The 19,951-nt window shown below is 48.6% G+C and overlaps 1 protein-coding gene across 1 annotated transcript; it reads left to right on the top strand.

The window, feature by feature from the left end:
• Positions 1–13,136: 13,136 nt before the first annotated feature.
• On the top strand, positions 13,137–19,951 carry LOC141737741 (retinoic acid-induced protein 3-like). Its single transcript, XM_074572692.1, has 4 exons — positions 13,137–13,299; positions 15,836–16,803; positions 17,787–17,830; positions 18,496–19,951. The coding sequence occupies exons 2-4, from the start codon at positions 15,882–15,884 to the stop codon at positions 18,586–18,588; spliced, it is 1,059 nt and encodes a 352-aa protein (XP_074428793.1). The 5' UTR covers positions 13,137–13,299; positions 15,836–15,881; the 3' UTR covers positions 18,589–19,951.

Consider the following 19,951-nt stretch of genomic DNA (forward strand, 5'->3'; position numbering starts at 1 on the left):
AGTTTAAGAGAGCCCTTCCTCGCAAAGCATGCTAGTGTTTTGTGACTCTTCAGTCCTTTCAAGGCTCCCACTCAGATATGACTTCTTTTATGCCAGTTGCGCTGCCTTTATCTATTTCAGAGGGTGACTTTTTTGAAGATCCATCCTCCGACTGCCAGGCTACCTCCCCTCTTTGAAAATGCCGGCGCTGCTTTCACAGGTCAGATGCTGCTACTTGGTCTGGCTGATGAGCAGCTCTTTGTGATTAGTGAGGACTCTCCCTTTCCACCAGGGTTGTGTTAAGCTGAGGGAAGGGGAATTGCTGGATTTGCTGTCCCTAGTCTTGGTCTTGCGTTTGCATGAGCTGTTTTTGAGTATGTGACTGCTGTGTTCCTTTGAAAATCCTATAGCAGACAGTTGTGGCGCTCTTGAATTCAGTAGAAGCAGCAGATGTAGAAGATGATGTGGCTAGTACAGGGACCCGTTAGCCTTCTGTTGTTGATAAACCTGCAATGGGAAGACGGCTTGCTGGAGGGCATAGTATCAATGAAATCTTTGGTGAGTGTCTTTATCTTTGTATCTTACACACATAGCAAATAAGGCTTTCTTTCTTTTCTTTCTCTTTTTTTTTTTTTTTTAAACACAACAAGCCCTTTGGAAAGCTAATTGCTCTGTTCTTTCCTGGAAAGGGAGAGCCCCTGAAGCAGCAATGTTTGCTTATCCTGTGCCAAGCAGGACACACGGATAAAAAACTTTGAGAGCTCTCCCCCTTTGCCACGTTCTTTAGCCTCTCCTGCTTGAGCAGGGACAGCCTCCTGGTGGAAGTGCTCAGCTTTGTGAGCCATGTCAGCCCTTTGCTTCCCCGATCACCTGAGATGTACAGGACCACGTATTACCAATTTACCCAGGTAGCACAGAAAATGCACGGGGGAGTTGCTTTTCTGCCTCAAAGAGCTTGTGGGTTAACATCCAAAAATATGCTGAAGTCTGTGGAAAGGTCTGTGCAGTAGTTATTGACACGTGAAGATGTAGGGATAAAGATGAGGACTGGTGTGGGGGAAGCTGTATGATGAGTTGCATGGAGCTGTATTCTCTCTTGGTGGGGAAAGACTTTGACAAGTAGAGATCTGAAGCCAATCATGGCTGGGTGACCTTGCCTTGAAGTGGCTTCTGTGATCTGGATGCTCATCTCCCTGGCCTTCTCAGAGGCAAGGACAAATATGTAAACTTCTGCCTGTTTTGCTAAAGTAAGGTAACTTTGTGCTGGAAGCCATGCTGAGCCTTAAAATGAATCCTGGATAGAAGGAAGCAGCTTGTGAGCCTGTGCCGTGCCCCAGCACCTGCTTCAGCTGGAAGGCTTTTCTCTGTGACTGAAGCTGGCAATGGGCTGAGCCCCGTGGCAGAAGCCAGGGGCTTCTGTCATATATGTCATGTCTGACACGCAAGGCTGTGCTGGTACACCAGAGCAGGTTATTCTGCCTTCTCAGCATGTCAGCAAAATCTCGCTGCCCAGATAGGCAGAGTTCACATCTTTCTGCTCTCCTGCACTTGTCTGCAGGCTTGCATCATTACCCAGTCCACTCCCATCATTTGATCAGATAAAGCTGACCAAGGGACACCACTAACCCCTGGAAGCGTTCAAGTGAGGGAGATCTTGGGGCGGTGGTGCCTGCAGGGGCATGCAGCTGGGGAGCCACCTCTCCTGTGGCTGAGGGAATCTCCCCGCGTGGCCTGGGGTAGGGGAGCCCCTCCGCCCACAAATGCCTGGGTGCAGCCACCCTCCCTGCCTTCAGGCCTCTCCGGGTGGATTGACTTATTCCTTTGGAAGCATCAGCCAAGGCCTCCCTTCACATAATTAACTGGCAACCCTGTGCTTTGCTCCTGCACCTGGGACAGGCCTGCTGAGTTCTGCTGAGATCCTCCCTGAGCAAGATTTCCTCAGCATGCCCTAGAATGTGTTGCATTATTAAGCCTCCATTATTTGGTGCTTTTTTTTTTTTTTTTTGGACTTCCCATCTTCTCCCCCCACCTTCAGCCATTCCTACCTATCTGACTCCCTGCCTTCAGCAAGGTGGTCTCACATGTGCATCCCCCTTTCTAAGCACCTTCTGCACTCTCCCCTGCTCACTTCTCCCCAGCCTTGTCCCACCAAGCAGCCTGCAACCAGGTCCCTAAACTGCCCCAGGGCTGGTTCTTTGCTTTGCTGTTCATGCTGCACTGCAGTGTGGTCCTGCAGGCTCTTCTCCCCACTGATGGACAGGTGCCTGCCCAAGCTGGTTGCTTCCAGCACTGCTTTCTTTGTGTTTTTCAGGGTGCGGGGGAGATGTGAGCTGCCTCAGCAGTTCCCACATAGCTCTCCCCATCTTGATAGCGTTTTAGGAGACACCTCTTTGCTTTGAAGCCTCTTGCCAGAGGAAGCTCCTATGACCCCTATGCAAGCAGAGGTCCTTCCACTGCACACCTGCAGGCGTATCCCAACTCAGCCATTCAGGGGTTGACTGGGGTCTGTGTTCACAGATGCTCTAGAAGACACAAAGCGGTGAGATAAATGGTAAAAAGCAATGGAAATCCTGCTGGGGTCTCTGGGGCAAGTCTCTCGTTGCTTAATAATGTAGGACTGCTTGTTAGGAAGAGATGGTTCATTTATATTCAACAACTTCTTTAAACTCATTAATCATATTAGTCTTAAAACCCTTTGATGAGTAAAGAGAAGGATGGTTGGATTTAGAGCAAACCTATCAAAACTTTGTGCTGTCCTGGAAGGTCAGGATATGTCCTAACCAGTAACAGACTCAACAGTGTCATTTCTCTGTCTGATGATTATAAATGAGTAGTTAGAAAAAGTCAGATTTCAATTGGCCAGCAGAGGTTTTAACCATGTGTACATCTAGATTAACCACTCCGGAGATTGGGGATTATCAACTGTTATGTAATAGCAGACATTTCTTTAATTGGAACAGGACTGCCACAGATGCTGTGTTTGCTAAAGAAGCCAGACTGTCATGTAATACATCCAGAATGTGTTTTGTTTGGCAGAATGATGTACGTGGATTGCCACTTTTCTTTGCCTTTACCTCTAGTAAAAACACGCTCTGATCAGCCAGATGAATCATTATAGGTTGGATTTAGTTCTTATTTGGGTTGTCAGGTAAGAACTGAAGTTGGTTTAGTTCGGTTCCAGTTCAACACAGCTTCAGATCTACTGTGTGAGTTCAGTTCTGGCTGAGGAAAAGCCAGAATTAACCCCATGTAATTTAAGATTTCATGGTAACTTCACCCCTGTGTACATCATGGCCCTGTAACTTCCTAAAGCCCTTGGAGTCGGCAATAATATTGCTAAAATCCATAGCATATGTGGGATCTCTTCATTCACATACAGCATAGGCTTTTTCTTTCTTTTTTTTCCCCAAGAATATACCTTATCTTATCTCACGCACGATGGGACATGTTGTGTGCCAGGGAGAAGGTCAGAGCCAAAATTTATAGTGATTACTTTTGCTTTTTGAAATGTAAGCACAAAGGCAATGAATTTTCTGCCTGGTTAAATGAATCTCCCTGCAGGTCCTGGCGATGGAGTATCATGTGCTTGCTGAAATTCAGCAGCACTGTCTGGTGACCAACAGCTGCTGGGTTTTACCCTGGGGTAAGGTCTCATCTGCAGCCAGGGATTCCTGGAAAAAGCACTTTACAGCCTTTTCAGGACAGCTGCTCATGTGTCAGTTCGTATTTTGTTACTGCAAATGAATGTCTGTTATGGCAGTTTGCTAATAATGAACAAAGAAGGGATACTGGGCAATGCAACGACCCTGGAAAAGGGGAAGAAGCTGCTGCAGGGAGGCTGAAGCTTCCCTTTGCCATACCATGCACACACCAAGAGCAGTCCCTCATCTCTGCCACTTCCCTGGTTTGCTCATGCCATTAGCTGAAGCTGCGTCTGCATTTCTGAAGAGGTTAATTGGCAAATAAACCTTCACTAAACCCTTCCCTGGGCTATGGCTGTCACTTAGGGGGTGTCACTTTTGTATACTGAGGAAAACAGCCAGGGCTGCTGAGTCTGGAGAGCAGCAGGAAGCCCAGGGGCTCCCATGGGAGAGCTTGCTCATCCTTTCCACCCAGGGGCCTGTTAAATGGGAGGAAAGGAGCACAGCAGGGCCAGAAAGGGGTTCCTTAGGTTGATATTACTGGTCCAAATTGAAGTATATGCTCTCTTTCTCTCCATACTGCAAGCCAGAAGCTCCTTCCTCCCAGCTAAGTTCTCTCCATTTGGCTACTAACAACGGCTGCGCACAGATGTTCTTCCCCCTGGCTTAGGGGAGCTCCTGGGTTGTCAAGAAGATTGGAAGAAAAATAATCAAGGCCAGAGACTTGGCAACAGGCTGTATTTTCTGTCTAGTCCAGACCTTGCCTCCTCCCAGCCCCAGGCACAGCATCCAGGCTGGAAGCGCCTGGAGTACAGAAGCTTCTACTTCGGATTCAGCAGTGTAATGCTCTTTTCTAACCCAGCCCAGCATTGCTGCTTGTTTAGATCCCTGCAAACACAGGGAGTTTACAATATCTTTAGTGACCGTCAAGTGAGATGGCACATCCCCACAGGCTTATCTGAAATCAGGAGAGGAGTTAAAATGGAGGCGTGAGGAGAGACAGAGAAACTATCCCAGCCGCGGATCAAGAGACACTTTGAGTCCTGCCAGCTGCTCTGAATCATCAGCAAAAATTTCCGTTTGAACTTTCTATGGAATGATGGATTTTTGGTTAAAGGAGTGAGGAAGAGCATGTGCATGTGTTCATCTGTATGTGCGCGACAGTGTGTTTAAGACTGTGTATTTGAACAAGGTTGGTTTTTTTTCTTTGCATTTATCAGAAGACTCAAAACAGTTAAGAGTAGGAATTTTATGCACAGACTGCATTGTCCAGTCAGCTCTCCCTTTGAGATTTCCACTCTTTATCATGATAGAATTAAAGGGAGAATAATGAAATGGATTACATTAGGTCTTCAGCTTTCAAGTACTTAATATCTCTGGATAGGATTCAAATCTATGGCCTCAAGTGCTTCATCTTTACAAAGTGCAGCCACTAAACTAGACAGCATTTAAAGCACGCAAATCTTTCAGGTCTGGCTTCACAAAGCAAGCAGAGGATCCTATCGTAGTGCAGCACATGCTAAACATCCTGCAGTGAATTTTCCACGGAAAACTATTTTCAGTGGTGCTCCTGGCTTGGGATCGTGCTCGCTCTTTCTCTCTCTCTCTCAACCTGCCTGATTACCGCTTCCACCAACAGCATCCTAACACCTTGCAAGTCCTGCATTTTTATCTAGTTTTAATAGATATTGCAACAACAGAGGCAAAAGCGTGGGAGGCTGGGTGTGGACGGGCTGTTGTGTGTGCGTGCTTGTGCAAAAGTACACATGTTTGTGTGTGGTTGTGCGCCCACCGAGATTAGGTAGAAACTGCAGAGAAGGGGCATCGTTTTACAGACGCAAGCAGATGGAGCAGGAATGCTATCAGGCCTCTTAAACACACCCACTGAAATTTCTGCTTTAGTTAAGCCGATAGAATAGAGAACTGTTTCCCCCTCGTTTTCCCTAAGTGTGGCTACTCGAATGTGTGTCATTATGTCATAGATTTTTATGCTGCTTAACTACCAGATGCAGCAGGCATGCACCAGATGAACACTGCTATGTCCCTCAGGGAGCTTAATGTCAGTGATGATACTAGGAAGTTGGAGATCTCATAGAGCACCAGTTGTGATTAGCAGGTAGGACAGGATGAAATTCAAAAGACCTTCATGTTGATGCAACTGTTGATCACTCCTGGCAAATGTTGCACCAGGAGAATCATTCAATAAAGGATTTTGGAGGCAGAAGTGAAGAGCTGAACTGCAGTCCTGGGCCTCTAGTGAGGCGGTATCTGGGGATACTTATGTGCCTGTGCTGTCCTCAAAGTTAGAAGAGCAACCCACTCCCATTAATGTACGACATGATGGAAGAAGTGGTGGAAGAAGGCCTACATGCCTTGTCTTGTGCCAGGTGCCCAGAAATCTGCTGGCTTTTTAAATGGAGGATACCAAGCTCTGTTGCCCAACCAGCTCCATAACCTCCACCTAGCATAATGGTCCTGGGCTACCACCTGCACTCCCCCTGAGACGATGAGACCCACTGCTGCCTGTGCATGCCTGAGGAGCACCAGACCTCCAGGCTCCCAGGGCACGCCATCTACCACTGCCAGAAACCAACTGCTTCCAGGTTGTTGCTGTCTGCAGAGCAATTCCCCTGGATCCCGTGTTGCTAAAGAGAGGGCAGTCTTCAGGATTTGAGTGAAAAGGCATATTGTCCATGCTGAAAGCATGGCCCTAGCCCTGCCTTGATGAAATGCACATTCTGTTTTACTCCCATCCCATCTCTCTGAGCACTTGCAAGGCTGCATCAGCCTTTTTGGCACACACACGCTGAGCTGGGGAAGGACTGCAGTATGCGTTGAGCTAGGGGTCCCCTCATGATTGCTGACATAGGAGTCCTTGAGCTGCCCTGAAAGGCACCTGAGGAGTTTTGTCGTCCTATATAACCATGGTCAAGCAACAAACTTTACCTAGGGTGAACTAGCAAGCAGAACTGAGGAACTGGCTTTATAAACCATTTATATGTATAATCTGGCAACTAAAACTCACTGTCATTTTTGCCAGGTCAGCACTGGCATGACACTTTCAGCAGTCTCCAGTTCAAGAACAGAGGAATGCAAACCACCTCCCCTCAAATCACAGGGACCTGCAGACTGCAATGCCCATGACTGCTGGGAAATGGCTGCGTCTATGGAGCAGGCCAATGCTAGAAGCCCCAACCTCCACCTGCCTGGGCTTTACTGCCAAGCACCTGACACCCCAGAAGATGAAATTGCACAGAAGAGAAGCTCCTTCTCCCGGGGCTGCAGTAAGACATTCTTCATCAGGGCTAGAGCCTAAGCCTTGTGTGTTATCATGTTCCTTGGCTATATTTCCCTGAAGCCTGACTGGGATTCCCAGGGACCTACATGGCTCCTGAGCAGCTCTCCAGCTGCAAGGGGTGACACCGGTATTTGTGGCACCCAGATATCAAGAACTGCCTGCCCTGGGGACCTGCTCTAAACTGCAAGAAAACGTTCAGGAGCAACAGGCTGTGAATTCAATCACTTGACCTTACCTTACAATTGTTTCTTATATTTTTCTCCCTTGCTGCCCATTTCCTTCAAGAAAAATCAAAGCGTTGATTAATGATTAGCTTTGGTTGGATAACACACACTGACCAAAACTGCTGGGTGATCCCAGGCCATGGTTCTGCAGTCAATAGCAGATTTGTGCACAGCCATATCGCTCAATAGGATGTGTCTGATTAGGATTAAACATGTAAATACAATCGCATTTTTGATAATTTAGCCAGGACAGACAATATTGAGTCTATGCCAGCATTTATGCTGGCTGTGTGGGGACACAGATCTGTACCAGAAGGAAGCATGTTGATAACTAATAAAAGAAAATCTATCAACGCTTTTTTTTTTTTCTGATGAAGTCAAAAAGGGAGGAGTGATTTATGCTGCATCTCAGCTTTGCTTTGTGTCATTGCGGTGGTGTTTGATCCAGGAGCAGTAAAGCAGAATTTTCTGTATCGTTGAGCAGGGAGTTTTTGTGTGCAACCTGATTCCCAGGAATGCTTCTTGCAGGGAAGCAGAGCCTCTTACCCCAGGCACTGCTGGCGGGAGAAGTCAGCCTCAGGCTCCAGGGCAGGCTGGCTGCCTCAGAACATCTATTGCCAACAGCCACCCGTGCAAGAGAGGGCCTAATCCTCTCCCAGCGAGAATCCCAGCCAGTCATCTCAACCCCGCGGTGTGGAGTGGAAAAAGGAGGGAAAAGGGAAAACTACTCCAGGCACAGTGGGGAAGGGATACTGAAGGGAACACCATTAGGGGCCAGGCAAGGGTACCAAATCAAGGACTAGCACACAAGGAAAGCAAAGGCTGACTCCTCTTGGAGTGCTTTGCTGAGAGTCTCTCTGTCAGGCTTCACCAGCTAAAGATGCAGCATTCCCTCTCTCCTAACTTATTTCCCCAGCCTTGGGATCATCCTTTCTGGGAGAGAGAAAATGCAAGTTCTCCTGGATCTCCCTTGGCATGTCTTCCTTTCTGGGGGTATCAGGCAACATCCTCACCAGGTGGTATGTTTTCAAATCCTTTGTTTCCTGAGTTTTATGCACTTCTCCCCAAATGTCTGTCTACACTCGTCCATATTAGTGCAACTTGCTGCTTTGGGAACACATCAGCACAAAAGCAGATGAGTGCTGTAAGTGAGGACTGGAGCCTTCTTAGCTGCTCTGGTAAGTGGCTGGGCACAGGATACCTCCAGGAAACTACATCAGCTGGCGTGAATAAAATGTTTATCAGCATACTGTTGAAAGTCCTAAAGGAGGTGATAAATCTAATTACTTTTTTTTTTTAACTTGCTCACAGCCTTCAAGAGTACCAGTTATGTTGTATGAAAAGGCTCTTCCTAGCCAAAGTGATCACAGCCACGGGTGCTCTTAGCTGCTCTCCACTTATTTCTGCCTGTTCTTGCTCCAGTTTCCACACTTGTGGAGTACGAAAGACCGTGTGACACCTGCCTCTGTGGGATAGGAGCAAGTCTAAGGCATGAACTTGGCACAGTTTCATCAGGTGCTCCAGGAGCCACCCCCCCCCCACCTTGGTTTCCAGGTACTAGGCTGGCCGTACCTGGGATTGCATAAAGAAGTGATCCTGTCTGCAGCACAGCAGAGCATTATGTTCCTAGTGGAGGGCCAAACAGTCCATTTCCATTACTTTTCCAGAAGCAGTGTCTTCTCACCAATTAGTGATGCTCTGGCAGATAATTCACACGTTTGAAAGTCTCTGTTTATAGGACGTACTCAGTAGCACTGATTTCAATATTTTAACAAGTCTTCTTGCCCTTTTCTTGCCCAAATCTCTTCCCCTCCTAGTAAATGAATGCCCTGTACCTGGAATCTGGGTATTCAGGAGCCAGGAAGAGAAAGGGGTTGGCCAAAACCTACTAATTTAAAGAAGGAAGCTTCTTTGAGAGGAGGCAGAAATCAACACTCTCTGGCAAAGCAGCACATCACTGTTATGCACTGGAAATTTTTATTTTGCTCCTGAGACTGAAAATGGCTGGGAGCAGAGCACGCAGTCTGGAAGAGCGGATGGCTACCGAGACAAGTGACAGCTCTGAAGGACACCAGTATGGGTTTCTTTTACAATTTTTTTAGAAAACATTTACTTTTTGGTGCCACACTTTTCATTTCCAAAGGAAAAGGGTGTGACTCTTCGATGGGGGTTTTGGTAATCCTTGCATATATGCTTTCAGAGCCAGAGGACAGGGGATTCAGGGATAAGACCCTCAAGAAAAATGGAAAAAACCCAGTGTTATGCGGAGGTGCCACGTGTCCCTTTCCAGAAGTGTCACCCCTTGTCCCTGTCTTCGCTCCTGTCTAAGGCAGAGGTGCTCCAAGCTGGCTGTCTGACCTGAAGACCAGTCACCTCACTGCCAGGCTGTTTCCAAGGGTGTCGTAATGTTTATACCTGAACTGATTTAAAGACGAAGAAAATGGGCGGGGCAGGACAGGGTGGAGACTGCTGTAATGTTAGCTCAGTATGACTGTGATAAGTGCTGCCAGCAGGGATTTTTTCAGGGAACGATGCTGTTCTTGAGTTGTCAATGTACTGCACAGGTAGCTAAGCAGAAGGAATGACACAAGCATATTTACGACGCAGCCAACATCAGCGACCAAAAATAAACATGTTATTTAGACACATTCCAGAGCGCCAAGCACCGATTCTCCCCAGGCATCTACTTGCTTTATGACTTGGCTTAATAAAAGATACTAACTCAGTTCCTGAACCTCCCAGTCATGCTCTCTCCCAGAGACCTGGCTGAGCTTAGAGCGGCTGCAGTGCTCAGCCCTTTGCTGGCAGCTCAGCCCCGTGACACCGAAGCTGGTGGAGCAGGGCTGGCCCAGGGCACCGCAGGCAGCATTGGGCATCGGCACCCCACAGGAGGGAGCAGGGCCAGAAAGGGAAAGGAGCAGAGCCACCACAGAGGGATAAGCCAGCCTTCCTCCTCCGCCTGGTCCTGCTGCCCCCAGACTGGAAGGGGAGGTGTGGGTGCCTGCTGCCCGAAGGGATCGGTCCCTGCTGCCATTCCTGCCTCTCCTTGTCAGCTGTAGCCACCGCTCCTTCCCATTCACCAGCAGCCGGCTTGCTTTCCGAGGGCTGCGGTATGGCCAAAGCAAGCTGTTTTGCTACCAACAGCCTCCCACCCAAAGGAACTTCCAACGTTACCAGTATTTTGCTACTGGATTGCATTGAAATGATTTTGCAGACTTGCTATGTAGTTCAGCTGACAAGTGTAAAGATCTGCATCTGAATTCATTGTCTTGTCTCCCTTCACCTCTGCTGGAGAGAACAGATGCTCTCAGGTGTGATTTGGTTTGTCATGAAGCAGGTCAACTGAAACTCCCATGGAGGTGCCTCTTTCCACCAACTATGGTGGGAATCCGGATGACTGCCTCTGATGAAGTCTGGTCTGTAGACACATAGGAGTTAATTTAATTGCCCACAGACTGGTGCTTAGGACCATTTGAGATCCCTTGGGTTACTCAGTGTGAGATGATGCTCCACAAGCGTAGTTTCCCACAGCTCTTGTGTCCTGTATGCCATCCCTGTGCTGATGACTGAGTTACAGGTGGCTGAGCTACAGGTGGCTGAGCTACAGTACCTTCAATGGACTATTTGTCGATTGAATGAAGACCATCTGGTGGACATCTACATCTAGGTACCTACATATAAGCTGGGCATCTCACCTCTGAAATAGCCAGTGGAGATCCAGCGCTCAATCCATTTGCCCTTACAAAGGTGATTTGAGATGCCTGAGGGTATCCAAAACATCTGCACAGGACTGCCAGATCTGATACAAGAAGTATGGGAGACCCATCTGCTCCTGGAGTGGACCCTGGAAGCTGAGCAGGATACCCTGTCGCATCTCAAACGACACTATATGCCTATGTGCAAGCAACTAAGGTGAGGTCCCAGGCAATCCAGCCAACCACACCTAGGAGCATTTCAGTCCACACAGAAATAGGCATCTGCATCCAATCAGCCGGGCTAGTCCTTTGGCTGTTTGGGAGCTGAGACACCCAGCTCACATTTAGGTAATAACCATCTAAACATCTAACAGCTAAATATAGGTGCCTTTATCTCCAAATTGCATCCCATCCCTAAAGCAAGGTGACAGTCATCTCACCTTTCTGATGTGATCGTTGTGCCGTTTGTACTCGCCCATGTAGCCCAGCAATGCTTCTCCATCCTCCTTGGCACAGCATGAGGGCCGTGGGCACCATTTCTCAGGCTACCTACCATGAGTCAGCAGCACTTGGACTCCTAAGTCACTTGAGATGTTTTTTTTAAACATAGGCCCATTTATTAGCCTTTTGAAAGTACAGGGTGTGTTTGATGACTGACTCTCAGGGATTTCTCAGTCATTCTGTAAAACATCACTGTTACTCTTCTTACCTTTTCTTCTTTTTTCCCCCTGATATAATTTGATGTGCTGTCTTCCATGGGTTTTTCTGTGTCTGTGTAAATGTAGGCAAATGGCTGGCAGTTGATAATGTGCTCTGACAAGATGCAAATGGGCTGACAATGACCGGTGACCTTTGAAACCTTCCTGGAATGTCTTCCTAGACAGGTTGGGTCCCTCTGAGCTGATGCTAAAGTCCTCTCCATCACTCCTTCTTTCCTACTCTCATTTTTGACAACTGCTGCCTCCTTCGCTGGTTCCTTATGCCCTGGACCTACTTTAAAGTTAAGGTTAATTTCATGCAAAGAAACCTGGCATGTCCTTTCCTAAGAAGCCTCAGGATTTTATGCTGAAATGAAAGTAGGAAGAACATGAGGGACTGTCCTAGGGCTCAGCATGGCCCACCCCGCAGTGACTGGACCGAGCATTGCCTTTCACTTGGTGAGCCACTCGTCCCTGGAGGCCCTCGTGGACTTCTAGGGAATGTGCAGGAGAGGACTCTTGGATGCGTTTTGTGGCTGTCTCCACATGTGACAGTCAAAAGAGATCAGCACCCAGAAATAAACCAGGGACCCTAAAACAAACAGACAAAATTAATGCAGATGAGACAACCATGGGCAGTTAAACTTCAGCACAGGCACATACAGCTGCTCCTCCAGTTTTGGGAAGAAGCACAACCTCCACAGGGTGGGAGGGATTTCCAGGTTATGGGGCTGTGTGTAGGGACCGAGTGCTTAGTGTGGGTAGGCCCTGATGCCAATTCCTTAATCAGAATAATAAAATACTCCCAGTGAGTAATATTTAAAACAACAGATGAAGTCATGAACATGTTGGAGATACCCAGGGCTTTGGATGGGATTGCGCCGATAGGTGTGTCAGGCCAGAGGCACAATGTAGAACAAGGGGGAATTTGTCATGGCCTTCATTCATTAACCATTTGGGCCAGCAATTTGGACAAAGTGACTCAGTGCTCGCGAGCAGACAGAACTGCACCTTCGGAGAGCAGGGCTGGGCTGAGCGGGACACCAGGAAAGGCAAAGTGCCCTTTTCAGGAAAGGATCCCATGGCTCTCACTGGCACAGGTGGAAGGGATGAGCGGAGCAGACCTGTCCCCTCAGCACAGACTCAGCACCCAGCAAAAAGAGCCCCGAGGAAACCGTGTCTGGAGCCGGGCTGGCAGCCGTTCTCCCTCCAGGAGCCCTGGGTCCATTTGCATCCCACAGCCTCCTCCTCTCCCACCTTCCGAGCAGTTATCTGGCAATAAAAGCATTCAAAAGAGACAAAAGGCTTGGAAGCAGGGAGGGGACGCACTGCTATTGATAGCCACGGTCCCCACCCATGGGTGCCAAGAGCCAGACAGGGGAGCACCTTATCTGGCGCTTGGCTGAGCACCTTATCTGGTGCTTGGCTGAGCAGCGTTCGGTCCGCTCCCAGGGCTGGGACAGGCAGCGGCTCCATCTCCACCCCGGTGCAGAGGTGAGTGCCCCGCTGACGTCAGGGAGGCCTTACTTCATTTCCTGGCGGGGGACACACACACACACCCCCCCATATATTTTCATAGCCGTGTCCTGTCCGAGAGGAGGGAGGAGAGGCGGTGGAACTGGAATAGGCGTGCTCAGCCACACCTCCCCAGCCCTCCAGCTGTTAAAGCTCCCAAGGAGGGCGAGAACTGGGCTGCTGCTGCTCGGCCGGGGTTGCAGAAGCGGCGGAGGTGACGGCGTTACCGGTGCCCTGAGACTCGAAAAGGTAATTCAAGGCAATGTCCTCCAGGATCCAGGGCAGACCTGCCTTCTGTGTCTGGGGCAGGATGGTGTGCGGGACCACGTGGCGTGCAGGCTGTGGGGGTGGGAGAGCAGGGACATGGGGTGCCACGGCGAACAGAATGCCTCCCATCCTTGACTCGAACATTGGGATTGCCAGCTGGAGCTGGGGGCGTTACAGCAGACTTTCCGGGGAAATTATTTGAGATTTGTGGCTGGATGGGTGTATTTTATGCACAGGTATCAATGAGAGAGGAGGCTCAGGCTGGAGGGAGAAAACTCAGCACTGAAGCGAGAACGGTGATTTGGGGTGAGCTGTGAAGTTACCACAGCACAGGCGCCCTTGCACAGACTGCAGAGCCCCTTGGAAATCCCAGAGACTTCTGTAGGGGCTGGATGAGCAGATTCGGCTTCTGGGGGACAGTGCTCACCCAGGAGACCGGGCAGAGACTCTTCATGCCTCATAGGACATCTACCCTGGAAAAAAAGTAAAAATTGGAGTAAAAATTGGTGCAAATGGCACAGTTCTCCAACACGGCGAGGTTCTTTCCATCTTATTTGTTCCAAGGGCCGTGGCAGCTGACTGTGGCAAATACCCCTTGCTGTAAGCACCAGTCAGGACACAAAGTTGCCGGTGTGCTCTGAGCTGCCCTGGGTTCTCACCTCTCTGGGCTCTCCACCAGCCCTTATAGTGGGCACCAATCTGTATCTGCCAGAGCTGTGAACACATAAACTAATAAGATCGACAGTAAATGTCTGTGGATAAAATTGCAGAATTTGCACTCCAGATTTTCAGAAAGGTTAATTATTTATTGCTCGCAAATGCCCAGTTAACTCTCAGCTACTTGTGCAAGAGATCATAAATCCCCAAAATTTTGTGAACAATTGTTTGTGAAAAGTCCTGCATGTGTTATTCACTAATTCCATTCTCTCCACGGGAGTCCAGAGTTCCTGCATATTTGAATAATTTGCATTTTATTGTAGCCAGCTTTTTGAAGAGCTGCACATCTCCTTCTACACAGTGAGGTTAAAACCTGGAAAAATATTCCACCGTTTATAAGCAGGTCACATTGAGGCAAATGTGAGGCTGAGAGTGAGTCAGTGGTATTTTCCCCCTTTGTTCATCCCTTGATTAGATCAACTGCCACTTATTGAAGACTCACCTACACTCCCTAAAATCAGTTGGAAGGGTTTTAGAACCAGCCTCACAACTGCAGTATGTTGTTCTGGAGGGGGAAAATCAAGTCAAATGGCATGGCGAGCACTAAAGGCTAAATTTTGCAAGGTTAACTTTTTTCTTTATATATCAGAACAGAAAGCTCTTGCTTTTCCAGTGTGAGTCGCCATTAAGGCCCGCTTCCCCCATGTTTTATGCTGATATTATATCTAAACTCCTATTTTGATACATTTTAGAGACCTGAGCCTAACTGAGCAATTTGGTACCTAGAAAGCAGTACCTGGCCCCGGGATCTAAACTCACCCAGCACCTGCATAACGGGCCACAAAGTGCCCAGCGTCCTTGTGCAGTGGTTTCTGCACATGCTTCAGGCTTCCAAGGAAACAGACAACTTAATTCCCCTCGACGATGGGCAGGTCTCACCTAAACAGCCCCCTTATCCCCTGGCGAGACGGGCTTAAGCCAGGCTTACTCAGACAGCACTGAACTCCTCACCACGAGACAGCAGGAATGCGCTGGGTGCGTTAGAGACCTTGTCCACCCTTGTCTCATGAACTCCTCAAGCAGTAACCTGCTGGTTATTTCTTGTGCAATGAACAGCGTTAGCTCTGACATGTCAGGTCTCCAGCCAGTGCAAGGCAATATCCTGGGGAGGGGACCGAGGTCTTTGAGACAGTTCTTATTGCCACGCTGCCATGAAGAAGGAGGAATATGAGTTTAGGGCTCATGGTTGGTGGCCTGTATTTGTTATTTAATTTGGAGGGAGAAGAGCTCTGCTGGTTAGTTCTTTGCAGGGTAAAAGGCAGTTAAAGTTCCCCTTCATTCATACCCATAAACTAAAGCCAACAGTGTTTCAGAGAAAGTAAAAAGAGGGAAAAGAAACTGAGTAATGAGTTTCCTGTTCTGCATTGCTCATCTCTGAACCTCGCTGATATCGTTCAAACTTGTCAAAAGAGTGTAAACTGTGTTATGACTAACAGCTGCTCTCGTATCACAAAAGTGACAAGGCAGCTCAGTCTCTGTGCTGCAGGGCGCCAAGCGAATTCCTGCGAAAGCGCCTCACCTTCTCCCTGCTCCCCACGCTCTTACGACATTGCACAACCCCAGGCAGGGTGCAGAGGACATGCAAGGTGAATTGCCTCCTGCTAGGGGGCTTGGCTTGCCCTCGATAGAGAGCCAACACCAAGCAAGGGGATGGCTCTGCTCCCACAGCCCCATGTCCTTAGCACTGTGGTGTCCTTGCCCAGTGAGGTGGGGATGGTGGGTCTGTCCTGCTTCTCTTTCCCCTCTGCTGGCAGCACCCAGGTGGTCGATACAACAGCCTGTGTCTTTTCTTCTTCTGCAGCTTTGGGGAAACATTTCACCAGGAGGTTGTTCAAGAAGGCAAGAGGATGGCCACGTCGGCTCCCCCAGGCTGCGGCAGTATCCATGCTGACTATTACCGGCTCTGTGACACCCAAGAGGCCTGGGGGATTGTCCTGGAGTCACTGGCTGCAGCTGGTGTCCTCGTCACCATTTTCCTCATCTGCTCGCTCTTCTTTCTCATCTGTAAAGTCCAAGACAACAGCAAGCGGCACATGATCTCCATCTATTTCTTCTTTCTCTTAGGCACGCTTGGCATTTTTGGTCTCACTTTTGCCTTCATCATTAAAGCCAATGACAGGACTCTCCCGACACGCTTCTTCCTATTTGGAGTCATCTTTGCTCTCTGCTTCTCATGCCTCCTCACCCATGCCTGCAACCTCAACAAACTAGTGAGAGGAAGAAAGCCCTTCTCCTGGGTGGTGTTGCTGCTCCTCATTGTTTCCTTTGCCCTGGTACAAGTTGTGATCAACATTGAATACTTAGTCACCAAGCTAGTAAAGCAGAGAGATGAATTTCTGAAAGAACCTGAGAAGGCCAACAAGGACTTTGTCATGCTTTTGATCTACGTGCTTTTCTTGATGGCTCTGACCTTTTTGGTTTCCATGTTCACATTCTGTGGGTCATACAAAAACTGGAAGAGGCACGGGGCACACATCTTTGTCACTATCCTGTTCTCCATTGCCATTTGGGTGGTGTGGATCACTATGCTCACAAAAGGCAACGCAGTTTTAAAGCAGAATATGTGGGATGATCCTGTCGTGGCCATTGCTCTGGTATCCAATGGATGGATCTTCCTGATAATGTATATTGTCCCTGAAATTTGTTTCCTCACTGCCCCTCTGAAGCTGGAGGACTACCCTCCAGAAAATGACTTCTGCCAACCCAAGTTCCTAAAGCAGACAACTGGAGTGGACAACCGTGCCTATACCCAAGATGAAATTGTGCAAGGTATGATGAAGCAAAAGACTTCACTGTCCCTCAGCACACATCCCCCACTCATGAGCTAAAAGGGGTAGGAGGGCTACAAGAACAGATTTGAACATGATGAATAATTTAGAGGTAGGAAAGTTTCAGACTGAAGAAACTTCAGAAATGCAAGTGCAAATGAATCTCCAGACAAGAAGAAAAAGAGTAAGGACCGATGCAAAAGCCAAAGATGTGTAGGAGGAGTGACTGAGTAGGAGACTTACTGGGTGTCAGGGCTGAGACATAACTCCTTACAATTCTGTTATGTCTGGAAAGTTTGTGTAAAAACTCAGGAGTTTTTTGTTTGTCTCTCAGCAATGCTCCAGCTCTTCAGACCTCTCCAGGTTATACCTTGGAGATTATTTATTCCAGTTCTGATCTGGTTCTTATTAGCTATTTAAAAATGAACTATCATCCACAAAGTAGGCAAGGAGGTCTTATTTTTCTGTATGAGCCTCATGCCTACTTGGACAAAGCAAAATGTTTTATCAGTTGAGGCTTCCCAAATCTACAGGTAGGAGGTGTGACTGCGCTCCCTGTGGATCTGCTACTAAGATGACATTTGTCTCCTGGAGCTAGGCCTCCTGGTTTGTAAAAGAATATCTGAGAAAAACAGTCCTTTCCCAGGGAATACTGCAGAGGGGGTCTTGTGCATGCAAGTGGGAGGGATTTGGCCAATGATAATGACACTAACTGTGAGGCAACAGGAGGTGTCTAAACTCCAAGGCCACCTGTGTCCTGTTATTTACAATACCATTCATTCCTGCTTCCATAAGGAAATATTTAATAAGTCACCCACCTAAGGATTTTAACTCATTCCTGCCTGTATATTGCATAGTTTTATCAGCCTAAAGGCAGCTGCTAATGTAGCCACAGGCCCTTTGAGTCTCCCTTTATGTAGTATTTCCAAGCTACCGTATCGTGCTAACTCACTAACTTTCCCCCCCTCTTGTCTTGTGACTCAGGAGACCTCAGCTACTCCCCATACTCCTCTCACTTTCAGATGAAGGTAAGTTGACGCCCCCTTTACACCCGTTTCACCACATGTAGGCTGTTGTTCAGGTGCTGACGGGAAGGGAAGGAGAAGGGGCAAAGACAGATGGACCTGGAGCAGATTCTGTGGTGGCAGGCAGGTGCTTCGCATGGAGCCAGGCGATACTATGACCTGTGTTCATGGAGGTGCCTGTGGCTGACGGGGGGGGGAGCCATAACATGTCCAGGGACATGGGGAGGTAAGAGGGGCCGAAGGCAAAGCCTGAGGTTGTGGTTTTCACACCACATAAGAAGTCTTCTCTTTGATCACATTTCCTGCAGTAGACTGTGCCCTTTCCTCAGGAGATCGTGCTCCTTTCCCCAGCTCGTGCCCTGGATGTATTCCTACCAGCAGTCACTGGAAATTGCAGTGCAGATCCAGAGTGGACAGTCTACGTGTCCCCATGTCCATTCACCAGTGCTCCTTCAGACCCCAGCCTAGCTAGGTCTAGTAGCTCATATCACGTCCCCATGTGTCCTCTGGTGACACGTCTCCACTACTGGTTTGTTCTGCCAGGATCCTCTTCCACAGCCCCATTGATCCCACAGTTTGTCTCTCTCCTGTTTGTTTGTTTTTTTAAGCCCTATTCTATTACTTCTTTCCAGTATTGAAAGGTAAAGACTTTCTTACTTCCTTTTCAGACCATCGAACCCCAGAATGATTTCTCCATTCCTCGGCCCAAGGCCCGAACAAGCCCATACCATGACTACACTGGTGGGAAAGGTCCCATGTAGCAGCTCCGCAGGGAGCAAAGAGACTAAGTGACCTTCAGCAGAGACACTGGAAATGGGCCACATGGTGACAAATGAGTCAATCCTCCATAAGAGACAATGTCAACTCACATTGACAAAAGAGGAGAGGGATCCTCTTTTCCCTGCACAGGCACCCTTGTATCCCCCTCTCATTCCTCAAACACAACTTTCAGACACTGCTCTGGCCATCCTGTCCCTGCTCACTCCATTTCTCCATGGGATGGAGCTCACCTCTTCTGACAGAGGAACATGATGGGAAGAGCTTGTCCTGGCCTATTTTCAGCAGGAATGCTGTAGGGCTCGAGCAGCAGGAAAGATCATCAGCCGGGTCTGCAACCGGCTCTTCCCCAGCCAGGACTCGCTTTGATCATCTTGTGGGGATGCCTGCACCCCACGTCTGACGGGAGAAGAGGCAGGAGCGGGATCATCAGCCCTACACATCCCCACTCCTGCCCACCCATAAACACATCTCAGGTACTACTGAGGACACCCTTATCTATCCACTGTTACTTCTGTGCCCACTCCCAGCCCTGCCTGGCTTTCCTCCAGAGATCAGTGGGGAAGAGACAGACAGAGAGGGAGAGAGAACGAGTATTCCTTTTTTCTTTTTCATAGAATCATAGAATGGTTTGGGTTGGAAGGGACCTTAAAGATCATCTACTTCCAACCCCCCTGCCACGTGGCTTCACTTTCAACCCCTTCCTCATCATCTAGAGACCATGGTGGAGAGGGGGAAGAAAACTTAAAGACATAAAAACATCCGCCCCTATTTACCCTGACACATTTTCTGATTTGTGCTCTAGCATCAGCCTCCCTCCTAGCTCTGACTCCTGACCAGGCACCCCAGCTGAGCTCCCCAGGCTGTCTGCCCGCCCCCGCAAACCCTCCCTCCCCACCCCTGCCACCCCAGGCTGTGGATCCCTGCAGACGAAACCTCTTCCACGCAACTGCTTGCAATACCCTGGTGGGATTTAATCCTGTGCGCCTTGGAGCTCTGCCTCCTCCCCGGTGTGTCTGTGGCATTAACACGAACATTTCCCAAGCAGCCAGGTTACGGAGCGTGGACACCCGTCTTCCCAGGAATGAGCGAGCGTGAGCGTGCGTGTGTGTGTGCGTGCGTGTGTGTGCTGTGTGGACTGCACCCTGGCGATGAGCAACGAGTCCACAGAGTTGAATCATTCCGTAGCCTGCTTTGCATTTGGTAAATAGCTTTCCATGATATTTCATGTATAAATACACAGAGCTCTCCAAGTGGGTGTGTATGGTACACTGGTGTCTGATGCAGCTATATATTTATTTAGTACTTTTTATGTGGAATATTTAATTAATAAAAACCCAAACAGCC

This window comes from Larus michahellis, chromosome 1 (assembly GCF_964199755.1).
Source record: "Larus michahellis chromosome 1, bLarMic1.1, whole genome shotgun sequence".
Lineage (NCBI taxonomy): Eukaryota > Metazoa > Chordata > Aves > Charadriiformes > Laridae > Larus > Larus michahellis.